The sequence below is a fragment of the Manduca sexta genome, chromosome 5 (genome assembly GCF_014839805.1).
Source record: "Manduca sexta isolate Smith_Timp_Sample1 chromosome 5, JHU_Msex_v1.0, whole genome shotgun sequence".
In the NCBI taxonomy this organism is placed as follows: Eukaryota; Metazoa; Arthropoda; class Insecta; order Lepidoptera; family Sphingidae; genus Manduca; species Manduca sexta.
The window spans coordinates 6,666,507-6,684,864 of NC_051119.1; the positions used below are offsets into that span (position 1 = coordinate 6,666,507).

The 18,358-nt window shown below is 36.2% G+C and overlaps 2 protein-coding genes and 1 non-coding gene across 5 annotated transcripts in view; 1 reads left to right on the forward strand and 2 right to left on the reverse strand.

Annotated features, from left to right (window-relative positions):
- LOC115449367 overlaps window positions 1–18,358 on the reverse strand; it is a 124,484-nt gene that overhangs the window by 46,836 nt on the left and 59,290 nt on the right. For both annotated transcript variants that reach the window (XM_037443821.1, XM_030177168.2), the window contains one exon: window positions 1,545–1,704. In XM_037443821.1, coding sequence (XP_037299718.1) covers window positions 1,545–1,703 — 159 coding nt within the window. In that variant the 5' untranslated portion in view covers window position 1,704. Of the gene's footprint in view, window positions 1–1,544; window positions 1,705–18,358 lie in introns of those variants that run through there.
- The window catches only part of LOC115449369 (lysozyme), a 32,581-nt gene continuing 26,114 nt past the window's right edge, over window positions 11,892–18,358 (forward strand). Inside the window, exon 1 of one of the 2 annotated variants that reach the window (XM_030177171.2) lies at window positions 11,892–11,955. The gene's annotated coding sequence lies outside the window, so the exon portion shown is untranslated. The remainder of the gene's footprint in view (window positions 11,956–18,358) is intronic. The other variant, XM_030177172.2, reaches the window with a different exon arrangement.
- On the reverse strand, window positions 16,743–16,814 carry Trnap-agg. The gene has a single exon. It is a non-coding gene; the product is annotated as a tRNA-Pro (tRNA).

The window sequence follows — 18,358 nt, forward strand, 5'->3', positions numbered from 1 at the left end:
ATATTGTAAGTTTTCTTAAATTTTCTAATTTTCCGCGCAAATTTTTTTGTTTTTTCTTTCATAAGAACCTTCTCCTGACAAAATCAAACACAACAAAAAATAATTGTGAAATCGGTCCAGCCATTCACGCGTGATAGCGTGACCAAGGGAAATAGGGATTCATTTTTAGATATAGAATAGATTTCAAATCTATAATTTTTGATAATTGATAATTCCCATGAACGCGTACTTTCGCATTAACAAGCCACATCCGAGACTAACAGTTTTATTTCTACCCATATATTGACGACTTTATCGAATGCCTCGTGATTTATCGACGGACAACTCGGTACAAAATGTTTTATTCAACATACAACGTTCGCGTTTTACATTGTTTATTGGCAGTAAGTCGTTACTTGAAGGATTGCTAGTATTTATGCGACCGCTGCAATAGTTTCACTTGGATTTGAATTTTAAATATTTTATTGCGTTTGTGATACTTTGAATCTGGTATTTCATTTTAAATATGACGTCTATATACGTTCTTGTTAACTGTTGATCGCCTAATCACGTCAATAAAAAATATTCCATCTAAAATATATAGAACAATATTAAGGTAAATTGTGACTTATTATTCCACTATAATATCCTAAAACTCCTATTAGTCAGGATTACGAGTGACTTACAGCATAGACTAGAAACTTTAAACTCTGGGAACATAGTATATTTACTTCACAATGGAAATGTGATAGAAATATGAACCCTTTGATAATTGCAAGTACCAGTGGTAGGGCCACCAAAACTATCCACAATTCGACAGAGGCCGAGTAAACAAAGCCCATTGGCACCTGCGTGAGTTGGCAAGACTTTGAGTAGGGTCCGATACGATCGCGTCCAACGTCAATATACGTCTAACGGTCGTGCTGTTAAGTGCCTTTGAAAGATTATCGAGGCGCGGTCACGGTAGTCTGCGATCGGATAAGATGTAAACACAATTGAAGGACGTATCCAGACGTATAAAGGAATTACTGGGTGTAATGAGATTTGACAATAAATGTTTTGGTCAGCTATCGGCATTTCAGTGTCACGTAGAACTTATAATTACATCCATAGTGTTCCTAGTTGCTAATACTTTATTACCCATAGAGTATAGACTGTAGCAACACCAATATCTGAAATTAGATTATCCAGATAGCATTTATGGTCCCAGTATTTGCTCTAAACTGTAAATTGACCCGGGCATTATGTGGTAAAACAAATAGTATGATTTTACAGGGGACCGATTTTAATGAAAATTCTGTTTTGGTAAACATTTTGAAAAATAGAGTTGAAAAATACGTTCAATATATACCATAAGAATAATATTTATAAACCCCAACTAGAGTAATGTATTTTAAAGGGGCCTCTACGTGTTAGATCCATGTTCCCACGCAAGTCTTCCAAAAGGACCGGCCTTTAGGAAAGATACAACATATTTATTAAAATAGGTCTCCTCTGAAATTACACTATTTAAAATACGACCAAATGCGTAAAAGAAATGGAAATAGTAGTAATGTATATATTACCTGCAGCGCAGTGTGGTCGCCGGCGCAGCGCAACGTATGCGGCAAGTCGCACGCGCAGTCTGCAGCGGGGCGCGCGCTCAACGCGGGGCAGCGCCACTGTGCGCTCGGCCATCCCGCCGCGCACACCACCGCCGCCGCCACCCAGCACACCACCCACATCCTGAACAAATAGGACACCTTATTACTTTACAATGCATCACGCTGTTTTTTCCATTTTAGGGATACATAAGGGTAATAATAATAAATAATATCAGCCCTGTATTATATACTGTCTCACTGCTGGGCACGAGCCTCCGCTACTATTGAGAGGGATTAGGGCTTAGTCCACCACGCTGGCCTAGTGCGGATTGCATTGGATTGGAGATCTCGTATTCACTTGGTCAGGTACATCACGTTCCATATAAGTGGGGGCAAACCTATCCTCATTTACCAGGCACAATTCCAGACTTCAGGTTCATACTGAGCATAAAAACCTACTTAGCCAAGCCAGGAATGGAACTCGGACCCTGATCACGGCAATGATACCACAATACAAGTACAATACACCAACAAGGCATTCTCGTTAGTTTATTAGCTTTCTTTGCTATGAACTGTAAGGTTTTGGGAATCATACCATAATACAATACACCACCAAGACATTCTCATTAGTTTATTAGCTTTCTATGCTATGAACTGGGTGGGTCTGATTTTGAACCCTATAGGCTTAATAGTCTTTGTCTTTAGCCAAGAAATAATCCGTGACTTTATATGTAATAAAATATGCATTTCAAAATATCTACCTACCCCAAGGGAGTAGTCAGCATTGCAAACCCCCGGCTCCCGGATTGTATAAATATGAAATGTTTGATTTCGAGAAATGAGCTTCCTTTATATTGAAATGGAAATAAAACCGCTCACAATGTTGTTTCATAGCTTCCTGTAAAGGATATGATTGAAAGATGTTTTTACAATACTAAAAAAAACTTTAGATAATATTATGCAAAAGTAGACACTTAAAAAAATCAGCGATAGCCTACTTGTGAGTAGAATGGAGCGGAGACGAATGTTCACAGATTCAAACACAAGACCACCTCTGACTTCTAGAATGTGTGTATTGTTTATTAATTATCGTTCGCTTTAACGGTGAAGGAAAACATCGTGAAAAAACCTGCACATCTGAGAACTTCTCTATAAGAATTTTGAGGGGATATGAAGTGTGCCAATCCTCACTAAGCCAGCATAGTGGACTAACCACCACCCTCTCAGTAGTGGAGGAGACCCGTGTCCAACAGTGGGACTGTATATTTAGGGCTGATATTATACATATAGACCCTTGCAGTCTTACTTATAAACTTGTTTTAGCGTTAACAGGTGGTTTAGAATTCCTTAAATAGATGTCAAAAATCACCGGTTCCTAGTTTGAATCTGAAAGAGGCAAAATGGCTGGTTTTGAACAGCTGGTCGAGTATTTAAAGCATTGCTTTGCGATTTTTTTATAAATAATACTGTATAAGTCTGCAATACAACAATTACTACAAATAACTCCATCGTTACGTAACCCAGAGCATAATAAAGTTAGGTAAGTGTGGATAGTGACTGCCTCGGTGGCGTAGTTGTATTGAATGTCCGGTACAATAGCGCTCTGAGGTCCTGGGTTCGAATCCCGGGTCGGGCAAAGTGATATTTGGGTTTTTCTGCTCAGTATCAGCCCGGAGTCTGGAATTTGTGCCCGATATGGCGATAGGCTCGCCCCCTGTCACATCATGGGACGGAACATACTTGGCGAAAAGTGGGTGCCCTAGTTGCGCCTCTGCATACCCCTTCGGGGATAAATGCGTGATGTTATGTATGTATGTATGTAAGTGTGGATAGTATAAGTACCGGCTAAGAGGCAATTCCGGTCATAATCCGCGCCACTCGTAGAAGAATTGCTTTTGCAGTGCGTGTGCTTGCGACATAATGGGGTATTTCCACTGAGTGACGGCCGGACGGCGGTGTCGTCTCGCGGTGTACAACATGAGCGGGCGGAGGTTAAATGTGTTTATATTTTAATAAGCCGTAGTGAAAACGCAATTGATTATAGATTTTAAATAAGTCTTAATACTGTTTTGATGTCTAACGAAGGTCTTTTGATCATTGACAAATGATTTATAGTCGAACGGAGGTCTTTTGATTATTTTCTTTATGTTTAGAGACGTTTTAACCAACAATCAAAAGAAATACATGGATGTAAATTTATTATTAAAATAGTAAATAATTATTAAAGTATTTAATATAAACAATGTATTCGTTATACACTATTAAAATCACATATCTCGCTAGATAAATAATTATAAAATTCAAAACAAAACTGTTCAAAACAAAAAATTTCCAACCTAACCTAACCCAACCTTGTATAAATTATTGAATAAATTCATTCTAAATTTAAATTCTAGAACGAAACCGCTCACCGCTCTACACTCGCCAGTGCAGGCCAAACGTTGGGAACAAGAGTGAATTACTCTGCTATTGATAGCACTGGGTGACGGACGGACGATGACCCACTGAGGGGACCCCTGATTTGCTATTTGTTTTCTTACAAATCTAATGGTGTACAAATATGACCCGTATTTGCTTGACATACGATACTTTTGGTAAATTGTAGGGGATTAGGACGTATGTATTGCATAATGAGTTCTTATGTTTACACGAATGTTATTAAAATTAAACAATTTTTCTGATTTTATCGAAGTTTTTATATTTTAATTTTCTTTCATCGTTTCGAACACTTTGCAGCCTTCGTGGTCACGGGGCGGACCGAGGTATCGGTCATCCTCAAAGACAAAATTACAATATCTACCTACATTTTACAATTACACAACTTTTAATTTTTTTTATTTATTGGTGGTCCGATTAACGCAGAACGGGAGAAAACTAAGATATAAAAATCCCGATAAAATCCGAGAAATTATTTAATTTTAACGTATGTATTACATTACTGATTTCTATAAAAGTAATGATCGAGCAAGAATCTCTTAGTCAAACAGACACCCTAGCCCTGATCATAATTACGTAATTCGAGGTTAGTGGGTCATGTAATAAAGAAGGTAGGTGAACATATTTTACTGAATTCGGTTTTAAAAACCCTGATAATATAGGTTTAGTGGCTTTGCAGACAAAAAGATATGACATGGCTAACCCACTTTAGCTGCAGTCTAAAATTAATGCAACAATGGCAAGAAATGTCTGCTATTATAAGGGCGTAGTCAGAAGATTTCAAAACTTATAATTTAAATACTAACGAACATCACGTTGTACGTTTTTAAATTTTCAAATATAGAACATCGCATTATTCGTTTTTAAATTATATTGAGACATTCCAGATTTTTAAAATTGGAACTAGTTATCATATAAGTAGCAGCTTTTGTTAATATTTGTCAATTTCGTTTTACGATCAAGACTTAATGTCAGACAGCCAAATCCCTTCTACCACATGCGCAATAAATTATGTTGCATCACCCAGTGTATAAGAGCAAGATAAGACGACATAGTGGCATAAACATAATGGAACAATCAAAGGGGTTGTTAGGAAACGAGCTGTTAATAAATAAACAGCTAGACACCATTTCAGAGATAATTCCTGGTAAACGGGTACGTGTGACCGTGAGGACCTATCTAATAAAATATTTGGCGCCAAAACCTCTAAGGGCTCGTTCACACGCAATACTAGTTTCAAATTAATATTCATAATGTGTGGATGTTAAAATTAAATGCATTCGGTTAATGGATTTCAAAACATGGCACACATATATACCGATATAGATATAGATTTTAAATAATAAAATAAATAAATAAATCCTGAAATGATAAACTGAAACCTTTTCGGCAGTATCATGGGATGCATGTTGCCCGAACCTTCTATGCATTTGTGTTTTTTTTTGTACTTTGTTATAAATTTCTGTGTGCGTCCCAGTATATTGTGGGAATAAATGTTTCATTCTTTCTTCTTTCTCAAAACTAACTAAAATAAATAATGTTAGAGGTACATAAATACAAGAAGGCCATTTAAGCTTCCACCAATAGAATATAGTACAAGAGATATGGGGTCGGTAGAACGAATATAATTTATTGAAATATAAAAATTTGAAAGTAATTTATAAGACATATGGAAACCACTTGCCAGTCATTAGAAAAAGTTATCTATGGCTATGGAATAAAATTATATAACATATTCCAGTTTAATTGCTCTTATCGTATTCTTAAATATATTATGTAACATAGGTTACTGTATAATTCCAGAAAATGAAACAATAGACTTTAATTTCGGAAAAATATCTAACGTGGATTCACGAGCGTTATAACAACTATTTCCAAAAGTCCATTTCAAAAAGTTAGGACATAAGCTTTATCCAATTTATTCAGTACTTGAAAAGCAAAGAATAGAGTATTTATTATTGTTAAAGGTGAAAATGGAGCGAAACGCGCTCGTTCGCTGTATAAATAGCTGATAGAAATTGCAAAGAGCGATGGATTCTGTTGGCACAAGAGAGCGGTTTGTGGAAATGTATTGTCAACGAGCAGGACGGCTTCTTTCTGTGGAACGACTGTGTACAAATAGCTTTAAATGTACTATTTATTATTATTTGTTATCATGTAGTTTATTTAATAATATGCCTGTTTCCTAGTTTCCACCCGAATGTCACTTACCAGCAAAATTATTATCAAATTTGTTCTTAAAGTCACTCAAATTGAAAACACTTTATAAGTTCCCGAGATTGGCGCATTCAAACAACAAACAAACTCTTCAACTTTATGTTTTAGTATAGATTAATAAGACTTTAACCAAAACAAATGTTAGTGTCTATCGTCCCTATAATCTAATGGCGACTTATGTAAGACATGAAATGGAGGGAACAAAAACCTTGTCTGGTTCTCTAGGTAAATTAATCCAAGATTTAATCCCAAAGGAAATAGACGCGAGGCAGGTTACTTTTAAAAACAAACGAAACAAAATTATAATATTATAATTAACAAATCAGCGGCGATAGCCTAGTTGGGTGTGCAACGGACTGCGAAGATGAATGTCTGCAGGTTCAAATCCCAAGGGCACACACCTCTGACTTTTCTAAAAATCATGTGTGTATTCTTTGTGAATTATCGTTCGCTTTAACGGTGAAGGACAACATCGTGAGGAAACCTGCACATCTGAGAAGTTCTCTATAGGAATTTCGAAGGTGTGTCAAGTCTACCAATCCGCACTAGGCCAGCGTGGTGGACTAAGGCCTAATCCCTCTCAGCAGTAGAGGAGGCCCGTGCCCAGCAGCAGCAGCCCATACTGTCCCGTATATAATACAGGGCTGATATTATTAATTAACAAATCAATCCGCACACAGAACCCTTATGCACGCACCTTAAGATAACATCAACCATTATAACAAGACCTGCAATATTTTGCTAAACGTGTAAATGTTAATTCGCTATACAAAAGCGGATGAGGTCAACGTATTCTGGCCGCTATTTCCCACAATATATCAAGTAAGTGTTAATGCTTGTGACAAGGGACGAGAAATACACAGATCTGTAACGTCCATTTGCATTACAATTTTTGTATAAAGTGGGTGTGAACGTGGTTTTAGGATTAACCGCGTCGTATATAATGTATGATGAATTATGTTTCAAATTTAAATTTAAGTTAATTTCTAGTATTAACATATTACTTGGATTATTATTTCTTATGTTTACGCTGTAAGACATTAAATTTAAACTAGTTTTCGGATTTTATCCGGTCACAAGATACTGTGAGCTCATTCTGCGTAGATCGGTCCACCAACAGCTAAAGAAGTTATATAATTGTAAAATGTAGGTAAATATTGTAACTTTGACTTTGCAGATGATCAATACCTCAGTCCCACCCGTGACCACGGAGGCTGCAAAGTCTTCGAAACATCGAGAGAAAATTAAAACATAAACACATCAATAAAATCCGAAAAATAGTTTAAATATTATACTTAAAATGAACACTGTCGAAACATAAATATTGCTACATTTATAACCTCCCAAAAAACTAAAGTTGTCTATAATCTAGTTTATTAATCTCTAAGAATAAAAGCGAATAAACTTTTTTCCTACATATTTCCCAATGACAATGACTGACAGCTACTTATGTAAAAAAAAATCTAGGTCACCTATTTCACATCTTTAGACGAATTAATTAATTAATGATTATATTACATTTCATTCTTTTTCCTATAAATGGAGGGGACTAGAATTATTCTATTAATGATTCCAAACTACATATATGCCACATTATCCAATAAGTTTGAGGTCGGTTGGAATTACTTCTAAATAAAGAACCAGTCCATACAAAAAGCAGACATGTCCGTTGCTAATTATGTTTGAACTGCTACAACGTGCGTCACAAGCGTGTTGACGATGCGGACCCCCCCCCCCCCCTTCCTCCATAGACTCTTTAAATTTAATATTATACCACCAAAAACTAAAACAGCATTTTACTAGTATTCCCAGACCGCGACCAATTTACGGTCCATATAAACATCTTCATACAAGAATAAAGTTTTTGTCCTTGGCCACATGCCCACGTACATTTTTAAACCACTTTTTATTATCTACTTGTTCTCATATTATAAGCCAACGCTAATGAACTAAAAAGATCCATTAATTAATTAAGAAAAAATCTTTGTTTTTTTACAAAGTCCAACATCTACAATTCCCTTGAGAGTTTGTTAAAATGTTTCTGCAATATCTTAAATACATTTTTAACGTCGATTCTTTAGGAAAAATTAATTAGATCGCAATAATATTCAACCTTGGGTAACTTTGTAAAGAAAATATACTGAATAAATGTATGTATTCAAATTTTCTTCTCTTTCCTCTTGTACAATTTAATGTTTGATAGAAAGAGACAGCACACAATATGGGATTCGGATATTAAAACTTCTGAGCATTTACTAGCTGATCCGACAGACGTTGTCCCGTCTTAACTATAAATTTGCAGCGCGCATTCTGTCAATCGCTGACAGTTATTTCAAACAATTGACAGTTATATAAAATTAATATTTTCGTTAAGTTTTCTTATATTTCTTAATTTTCCGCGCAATTTTTTGAATTTTTTGGCAATAACAAACACAACAAAAAAAAATAGTGAAATCGGTCCAGCCATTCACGCGTGATGGCGTGACCTTGGGAAATAGGGAATCATTTTTATGTATATAGATTTTCTAAATTTGATAGTAAACAAAAGATTTAGTAAACATTCAAAGTGTGAAGTCCAGATTGTATTTTTATAGCATAAGGATGCAAATGATTACAGATTATATGAAATGCCCTTGCAAAACACTATCCCCAAAAACTAAAACGAAAAGGCAACCCCAATGAAGGTTTTTTATTTTCCTGGTCACGGTATATTCTGTATAACGGAGTGAAGAATATTAGACCTAGTGTAATTACGTACGTAAATAGTACGTTATGTTTTGCCACTAGAACATACAACATATTATTAATAAATAAAAACCACAATTAGTAACAAAATGGCGTGCGAATTACACATGTATAATATGTAACATAATTTAATCAGAGAAAAAATAGACAAATGGGCTAAAACGGTAGCGGACTGATACCCTAGGGAAAGCAAAAGAAAAAGAAGACGACCGCTAAAAAGATGGGACGATGACTTGAAAGCGACTGCAGGTGATTTGTGGAGTAGAAAAACCCACCATCGGGACCTGTGGAAGGATTTAGGGGAGGCCTATGCTAGGGCAAAACAATCTTAACCGATGTCTGTAAGAAATTTATCTAAACTTTGTAAAAACTTTATAGATTGTTAAGGCTATTATTATTATGCTCGCATATGGCGGGTACCTCTACAGGGCGATTTTTAACCGTAATGCGTGTACATTGAGCAGATGCGAAACACAAACGCCCCCCCCCCCCCCTCTCCGTCCTCCTGCCCCCTTATAGAAAACCATAGTGCGGCCTTAGACTGACTCCAAATCTATGCCGTACCTACTAATATAAAATATGGAATGGTGTTACTTTTACCAATTCTGATGCTTACCATCAGAACACATGTTCCTTGTCTATAAATATTACCCATACAAAATCAAAACCCGACAAAAATATAAAATAATTATATACCCACATATATTGATATTGGATTTTTCCACTGAGTATCGGCCCGAAGTTTAAAATTATATCATACGGAAGCAAATTACTGCCTCGGTGGCATAGTTGTGCTGTATGCGCGGTACTGCAGCGCTCTGAGATCCTGGGTTCGAATCCCGGGTCTGGCAAAGTGGCATTTAAGTTTTTCTGCTCAGTATCAGCCTGGAGTCTAAAATTTGTGCCCGATATGGCGACAGGCTCGCGTCCTATCACACCAAGAGATAGAAAACACACAGCGAAAATTGGATGCACCCGTTACGCCTCTGCCTATCCCTTGGGGAATAAAAGGCGTGAGCGTGTATACACATACCGAAAAAAGTATTTCAACCACACAAACGAATCCGGCTCGGGGATTTGAACCCAAAGCTTATGGAAGTAGTTTTCACAGCTAATCGCTCACCTCGCCACGAGGGCTGTAAAAACGTATCCATTTTCATTGCAGTTGACGAGTTGTGTTGTCCAATGTAGAATACTATACTATGAGCTTTACTGAATTACATTCAAATAGAATTCATTGAAATCTAAATATATATAACTCAAAGGTGACTGATCTGACATAGTGATCTATCAACGCACAGCCCAAACCACTGGACGGATCGGGCTGCAATTTGACATGCAGGTAGGTGTTATGAAGTAGACATCCGCTAAGAAAGGATTTTGATTAATTCTACCCCCAAGGGGATAAAATAGGGGATGAAAGTTTGTATAAATCTTCTTAGATTTTCGTCTGATTGAACTGAAATTACAGATTGAAGCTACTATGATGAAGACTTTCGCTAAAATAGGATTTTGATGTATTCAACCCCCATGGGGATAAAATTAGTTTGAATCAATCAGTACCGGGAAAATATGTAGCAAGACTTTTATCATACGGTGGACTTTTATTCCGGAAAACTCCTTCACGCAGACGAAGCCGCGAGCAAAAGCTAGTGTAGACATAATTCCTGTGAAACTAAACTTCATGTTATGGTCTGTCACAATTACTTCTTTTGTAACTGTCTCTTACATTATAACTAACAATTATTACAAATCGTATTTTATTTATTACAACAGAATTCATAGAATTACATGAAGTTGCCTAGAGCGATAAGACCGCCATTTTTACATGAGCTTTTGGCTCTCTTTTCATATTTTTTTTTTCTGTTTGGTACAATAAAGAATAAATAAACGAATTAAATAAATAAATTTAATTTAAAAAATACGTGTTTGTGCGCACTAGGTAACAAAATCAATTCTAGGGGAAAGGAAAATATTTTTTTATTATTAGATAATCAAATGTTTAGAATATACCGATAGAAAAGTACTTCAATCTAATCAACTTTTGTACTCAATGTATAAAAAAAAAACATGCAAACGTCACCATACAAACATTTTTATTTTAAACTAGCTTTTGCCCGCGGCTCCGCCCGCGTTATAAAGTTTTTCAGGCTAAAGTTTTCCGTTATAAAAGTAGTAGTTTCCCGGGAGCCTATGTTCTTCCCAGGGTCTCAAACTGTTCCATACCAAATTTCATCTTAATACGTTGGGTAGTTTTTGAGTTTAACACGTTCAGGCAGACAGATGCAGCGGGGGACTTTGTTTTATCTAATATATAAAATTCTCGTGTCACAATGTTTGTCTCCGTACTCCTCCGAAACGGCTTTACCGATTTTATCCCGATCTATTTTTCATACCCCTAAGTGTTAAGGGTTGTCCACCCTTAACATTTCTTTTTACAAAAAATAGGGGTTGGTGATAGAAGGGTATAAATTTAGGGTTGAATGTATTTTTAATGCGACATAATAAAAAAAATAAAAAAATAAAAATTTGTATAGAATTATAAAAAAAAATGTTAAGGGTGGACAACCCTTAACACTTAGGGGTATGAAAAATAGATGTTAGCCGATTCTCAGACCTACTGAATATGCATGCACAATTTGGTTAAAATCGGTAAAGCCGTTTCGGAGGAGTACGGAGACAAACATTGTGACACGAGAATTTTATATATTAGATTTAACTTTACTTCTTACGGAATCTTTGTGCAATCTTAAACATCTACTTCTTTATAATCACATAACAAGAATATAAGTACTTCATGCATAAAATATATAAAAGCACATCTCATATTTCTAAGAACTTCGCCTTAACTCCTTGCACTCGTAAAGGACTTCCCCTTAATAATTGCATTTTAAAGTGGAAGTAAGTGAATAATTGGGTAACAGTGGCGCACGTACGCAAAGGGCTCTCTGCAGGCCGGCGAGACACTTGGCTTCACTCCCCGACACATATCAAGGTAATTTAATCTTTAATATATTTATTATTCCTTACCATACAGTGGGCTACTCTTCCCAACGCTACGTTCCACAACAAATATTACGGTAATTTTATATTTATTATGCAGTATTCAAATAAATTTAAATTAAGAATAGAATAGACAATCGCGATCGCGAATCGCTATCTCAAGATAGATCCCGAAAATAAACTAATCAAAACATGAGTATGGATTCGTGATAAAATTATTTCCGTTGGTCTATTTTAATAGATGGTATTTAGTATTTTTATTATCCAGTATTCAAATAAATTTAAATTACGAAAGGACAACTGCGATGGCTATCTCAAAATCGATCCCAAAAATAGACCAAACAAAATGCAAATATGGCATAGGGATAAAATTATTCTTGTCAGTAAATTTTTATCAATTTTAAATAACTAGATAACCAGTATATCCAGTATTCAAATAAATTATAATTATGAACGGAATAAACAATATCAAGATCAATTCGGAAAATAATCCAATTAAAATACGAATATTTGAGTAATCAAAAGTGATTAGTCAATTTTCGTAATCTAACCGGAGATAACGTTCCAAGTCGTTTATTACTTTCCGCCCAAAGAAACTGACAATCCGAGATGTAATATACATTGTTACAATAAGGCATGAATATTTTATTTAATACGCTTAAATCTCGGTATTAAATTTCTTATAATATAAAACTAACAAAGCTGTACATAAGATGTAAATAAATAACTTTACTAGATATATCTTGCGGCTTTGCATACGTGAAAAAGCTTTCTCGCTACAAAACTCCTAAAATTACTAGCTAGCGCCATGTGATCGACGCTAGTGCCATCTGATTAAAATTTCAATTATTCCCCACGGGACAACTTACCGTAATAAAATGTAGCCTGTATGTTAATCCAGAATATAATCTACCCATGTTCCAAACTTCATCTAAATTCGTTCAGCAGTTACTGCGTTTACTTCCAGAAATCCAATTATTACATTTGTATTAGTCAAAAATAAAATAAGTAATATATTGGTAGGATAAAATTATAAATATATTCCCTTAATAAAATCCCAACACATACCTACTTTTTTGGCTAAAATTATCTCTATTTATAATTGTAATGATGAAAATCAGCGCCAGGAAATCTATCTAAGAGTGCCATAAAAATTTCTAAGGTATGTGTAGTCCGCTAACACGCAAGCCAAACCCTCTCATCAGCACAAAAGGTCTTATCTTCAGCAATAGAACAGTATACGTTTCATTTAAAACTTACAATAACATCGCTCCCAGAATTGCGATGTATAATACAAAGCTGATATAGTTAAACAACGTCAACAAGGCAATATTAACATACACCAGAATATAATGCCATTTGGGTAACAACAACGAAGTGGTCCGGAACATGGTTTCGAAACTTGGAACTCAATTAGAACGATGAGCGAAGGTGCGTTCTGCGCTCGATGCTTTGTGCACGACCCGCGCTATGCCGCGTCCACACTGTCCTAACTTTTATTTATAATTGTGCCTCCTGCCGCCCGCATATATGTTATTTTTCTCGAATAAAAAGGAGACCTATAGGACTCAGGAGTTATACAAACACACAACATCAGGCATTTGTCCCGAAGGGGTATGCAGAGGCGCAACCAGGCCACCCACTTTTCACCAAGTGTGTTCCGTCCCATGATGTGATAGGGCGAGTCTATCACCATTTTGGGCACAAATTCCAGACTCCTGGGCTGATAATGAGCAGAAATCACAATTACCAATTTGCCCGATCTGGGATTTGAACCTAAGACCTCAGAGCGCTGCCGTACCGCGCATGCAGTACAACTACGCCACCGAGGCAGTCAAACTCAGGAGTTATATTGTAGCTTACTATTGCTGCTTTTTAAATCGTTTAAATAGTTCTTGAAGTCAGTGCGTCCAAACATACAAACTCTTCACCTTTTTATTAGTATAGATAGAATAAATGCCAATATGTGAAAATATTTGGATGTTTGTTAGAATTAAACAAAGAAACAGCTCAACGGATTTAGATGAAATGTGGTACACGGGGAGACCATGTCTTTGATTAAATAAAATAAATTTATTAATCAGATTTTTCGAATGTGTGGCGTTGTTGTCATCCAAGTGGTGTTTTAGGGACTTATGTAGTGAGAAAGGTTTTTCACGCGGGTGAAGCCGCGACAAACCGTTAGTTAGAAATAGATTGATTAATAACTAAGTATTTCTCCCGGGTTGGCCCGCCTTTCCCCGGATAATTTACCTACACGTTATTCCAGAACATAATTTATGTGCCAAATTTCACAGAAAAATATCTAACAATTTCTGCGTTGACATTTAACAAATATAGAAACGTCTTCACGCACTTGTGCATTAATAGTAAGAATTAAAAAGAAAGCTTAAATCTTGTTGACTGCCTCGGTGGCGTAGTTGTATTGCATGTCCGGTACAATAGCGCTCTGAGGTCCTGGGTTCGAATCCCGGGTCGGGCAAAGTGATATTTGGGTTTTTCTGCTCAGTATCAGCCCGGAGTCTGGAATTTGTGCCCGATATGGCGATAGGCTCGCCCCTATCACATCATGGGACGGAACATACTTGGCGAAAAGTGGGTGCCATGGTTGCGCCTCTGCATACCCCTTCGGGGATAAAATGCGTGATGTTGTGTGTAAAATCATGTTTTTTTTTATACTTGCACGTCAATGTGACCCCACTACACATGATGGTAAGTGGAGTGGGGTCCAATAGAATGTCGACTACCGAGAGCCGGCCTGAGCCCTAATTCTCTATCCCGCACGGCATTTTAACAGTGCGTAAAAAGCACGTAACACAACGCGTCATGTTTAGGACTATAGAAATTTGGCTTACAGGGCCCTTATTCTGTATGATAGTGTAACCGCGTAACGCGGCCGTGTCATGTTATCTTCGAGAAATGTGCGTGGAATGGTATTCTGTAAGCCAAATTTCTATAGTCCTAAACATGATGCGTTGTGTTACGTGCTTGTTACGCACTGTTAAAATAACGTGCGGGATAGATAATAAGGCCCCAAAATACCATTACACGCACATTTCTCGAAGATAACATGACACGGCCGCGTAACGCGTTTACACTATCATACAGAATAAGGGCCCTGTTGAGACCTGATATACACAGGCTAATCCCGGAACGCGACACACTTACGTGGGCCACTATGGTGGATTTTAATAACTTTTGTACGGTAGTCGCTACCTGGGCGGATGTAAAATATATCCTACTGTCAGAAAACCCGTTTAATTCTTAAAACGATAACTGCCTAACTTTAATCACTACCTTAAAATACAAATAATAGTTACACCTAAATCTACCACACTATTCGTCAAAGGACTAAATCTAAAAATATGTATCAAATGTGAATTTCATCCTATTTTCAAACGGCCATATATTTCAACAAAATATCGTATGTGCATGTCACTCTACTTTAAGAAAGCCTAACACTTCAATAACAAAAAACTTGACCCTCCCCGTAAAAATAATCAACCAGTGCTAAAACAAGGTTAATTACAAACTGGCAGAAATTAAAAAGTGTCATGCTGAACGCGCCCCTATTCCAAACTTTGTTCCACCGGACGAGAGCGAGTTATGGAACGGCGCAGTGCCGCGGGCTGTTGTTTTTCGTTCGTTTTACACCATTCTACATGGCAACAGGCGCACTGATTTTCTAAAGCAATTATAAATAACAATTTATCTAGACGTTGCTTTTGACACGGTTCACACTGAAATTAAATGGTGAAAAGGGAAAGTGTTTATGCAGTCAAGACCTTAAAAGCTTGGGGACCCGATTATTACGGCTGGTGCAGTGATGGATTTATATTTTTTATGGGTGTAGGCCTATTTATTTCCGCCGCCCCATGTCGGTTGGGTTTATTTATGTTGGTTTCTAAAATACCTAATGATTTTTCATTTGTTTGTATTATGGAAGGCACTAAACATAAATAAACTTATGATTAAGTAATTCAAGTGAGCGTCCTCTGAAATCTGCCGCCCATAGGCTGCCTATACGGCCTTTTTACAAATCCAAGACTGGGCTGGTGTAAAATATTTAAACAGTTGACTTTGTTAATTTGAATTTCGAATTGAAATAAAAAAAACGGCCGATATTGTCATTTTTGAATTTGGAATTCCAAAAAAGAAACAATCGTATAACCGTATTCTAAATTCGAATTACAAATAATGCCATCGTAACAAATCGTTCATAACATTTGATCCAAACATCAAACATTGGTCAATCACTAAACGTGTTTACGTCTCCACACGCCCAGATAGATGAAGGTGATCTCAATTCTGTGATTGATTAACAGCACCGAATTAGGACACGGAGAAATGTGATTCGTGTGGATTTCTTTATTTGCCGACTCCTGCTTTTGCTGACGAGTGAATATTTCTTTTTGCTGATCTTACGAACATATGATATAATTTTTGTAGATAGCTCTACCAGTATATGTAATACCTCTATATGTAATATTTTTCAATTTGATATTTTTCTAAGTAGTCACTTGTCAATTTAAGTTCTGTCATGATTATTTTGTGCGGAGTATTTGTCGGAATCATCCAAGTAAATAGACAAACATGGAAATATATTTGAAAACGCGGCTTTAGTATTTAATAATATCCTGCTCACATAAGGAAAAATGCCGCTATTATGAAATAATTACATTTTGGATTAATTATGTTTTGTAGGTCCATTATGTGAGCTTATTTGTGTCTTGCTATTGTAGACTGAAGTTGAATGTAAAATAAATCAAAAAGAGAATAGGGCTCGTCCGGGATTTGAACCCGGGACCTCTCGCACCCTAAGCGAAAATCATACCCCTAGACCAACGAGCCGGTAGCACTGTTAGTTGAATTTATCTCTTACTGTAACAAAAAGCCTTCCTATCTCTATTTATTCTATAGCAGAGACTTTTGTTTGTTCTATCGCCAATACCAAAAAACTTATCTGAAAAACAAAAAAAATTAAGCGTGTTAATAAAATCCATAATAAATGAATATTCAGATAAAGGAGAATGCCCATTTTTGTATGAAAGTTGGGCTACGCTTGCGTCTGTACAAAACCTTCACTAAACTATAGGGAATATATCCTAAATCTTATATAAATTAAAAACAATTGGATATTCGATGGGAGTTCGGAGTAATCAGAATTTTATTAACTCGGTTATTTTGAGGTTAAGTATGGACTGCAATAATGTACGGTAGAAAGTACCTACGTGCCTAATTAAGTTCAGTATTGCAGTACCTACTTGATATTGCTATAAACAATTATTGGACATTCTTTTCACTTAGCTTTAATCGCTCTTATAAGAAACTGATAGGTATTAACATATCTGATGAGACGAAGCTCCAATAAAACTTCTAAGATAGTATGGCGGAATATTAATTTTTCCACTGAGCATATACTACCCGACCCTTTGTGTAAGTACATATTTTTCTGACTTATGACTTATTCTATTACATGGATTAATTTAATCTTTATTTTCACCTACCATTATCTCATTTCAATATGGCGTCAACACATATTGTAGAATAAATTCAGCTTAGTTTTTATGACCGGCCGAATGCCTGATGCCAACCCTCTTTGGAGGATTCCGATCCCAGGCAACTCATGTCAGAAACACCGAGATAAAATGTTGCTTGGTCTGGAAATCGAACAGGAACCCAGGAACTAACTTCACAGCCTAATTAGGCTAATAGTTACTTATCATAGGTAAAGAAAAATAAAACAAGAAATACGAAGTCCGATGTATATTTTTATATAGATGTGTATTTTTGATAGATATGACTTCCCAGAAAACAAACAAGAACTTGATGAGGCCGCAACACGCTTATAATACTGCTGAAGTGAGTGAATGACTTCTTGCAGTGCTGGTCGGGTAATGTCATGTCGTTGTTGTCTGTAAACCTCTCTATTAACTGATCTCCAGCAGGCAGCACAAATTCATTCCAGCCTTGAAACCTGAAATATAATGTAGAAGTTGAGTAAACATGTTCAGATTATTATTATTGTTAAACTGTGTTCTTTAGTTTTTGCAAGATTTTTCCCACATTGTGGGTAGGTTAATAATAATCTACATAACTTACAAACTGGATAGCTTGTCTAAGAAATATACTTATCGTTGCTGTGGCATCGCAATGGTGCAGTTAAAACATCGCCGGGATATGTCGTCTCGATTAATTGTCCTGGGTCTAGGTTCTAGACGACTTTGTATTGCTAACTAAAAGCCTTCCGTCTCAAAGTTCGGAACACACATTATACACCTTGTTTCTTAACAGTGAATTTCTCGACTCAACATTAAAATACATAAGAATAACACTCTGATCTTGAGTAAAATATTTTAATAATGAAATATTTTCATTCTGACAAATCTAGTGTC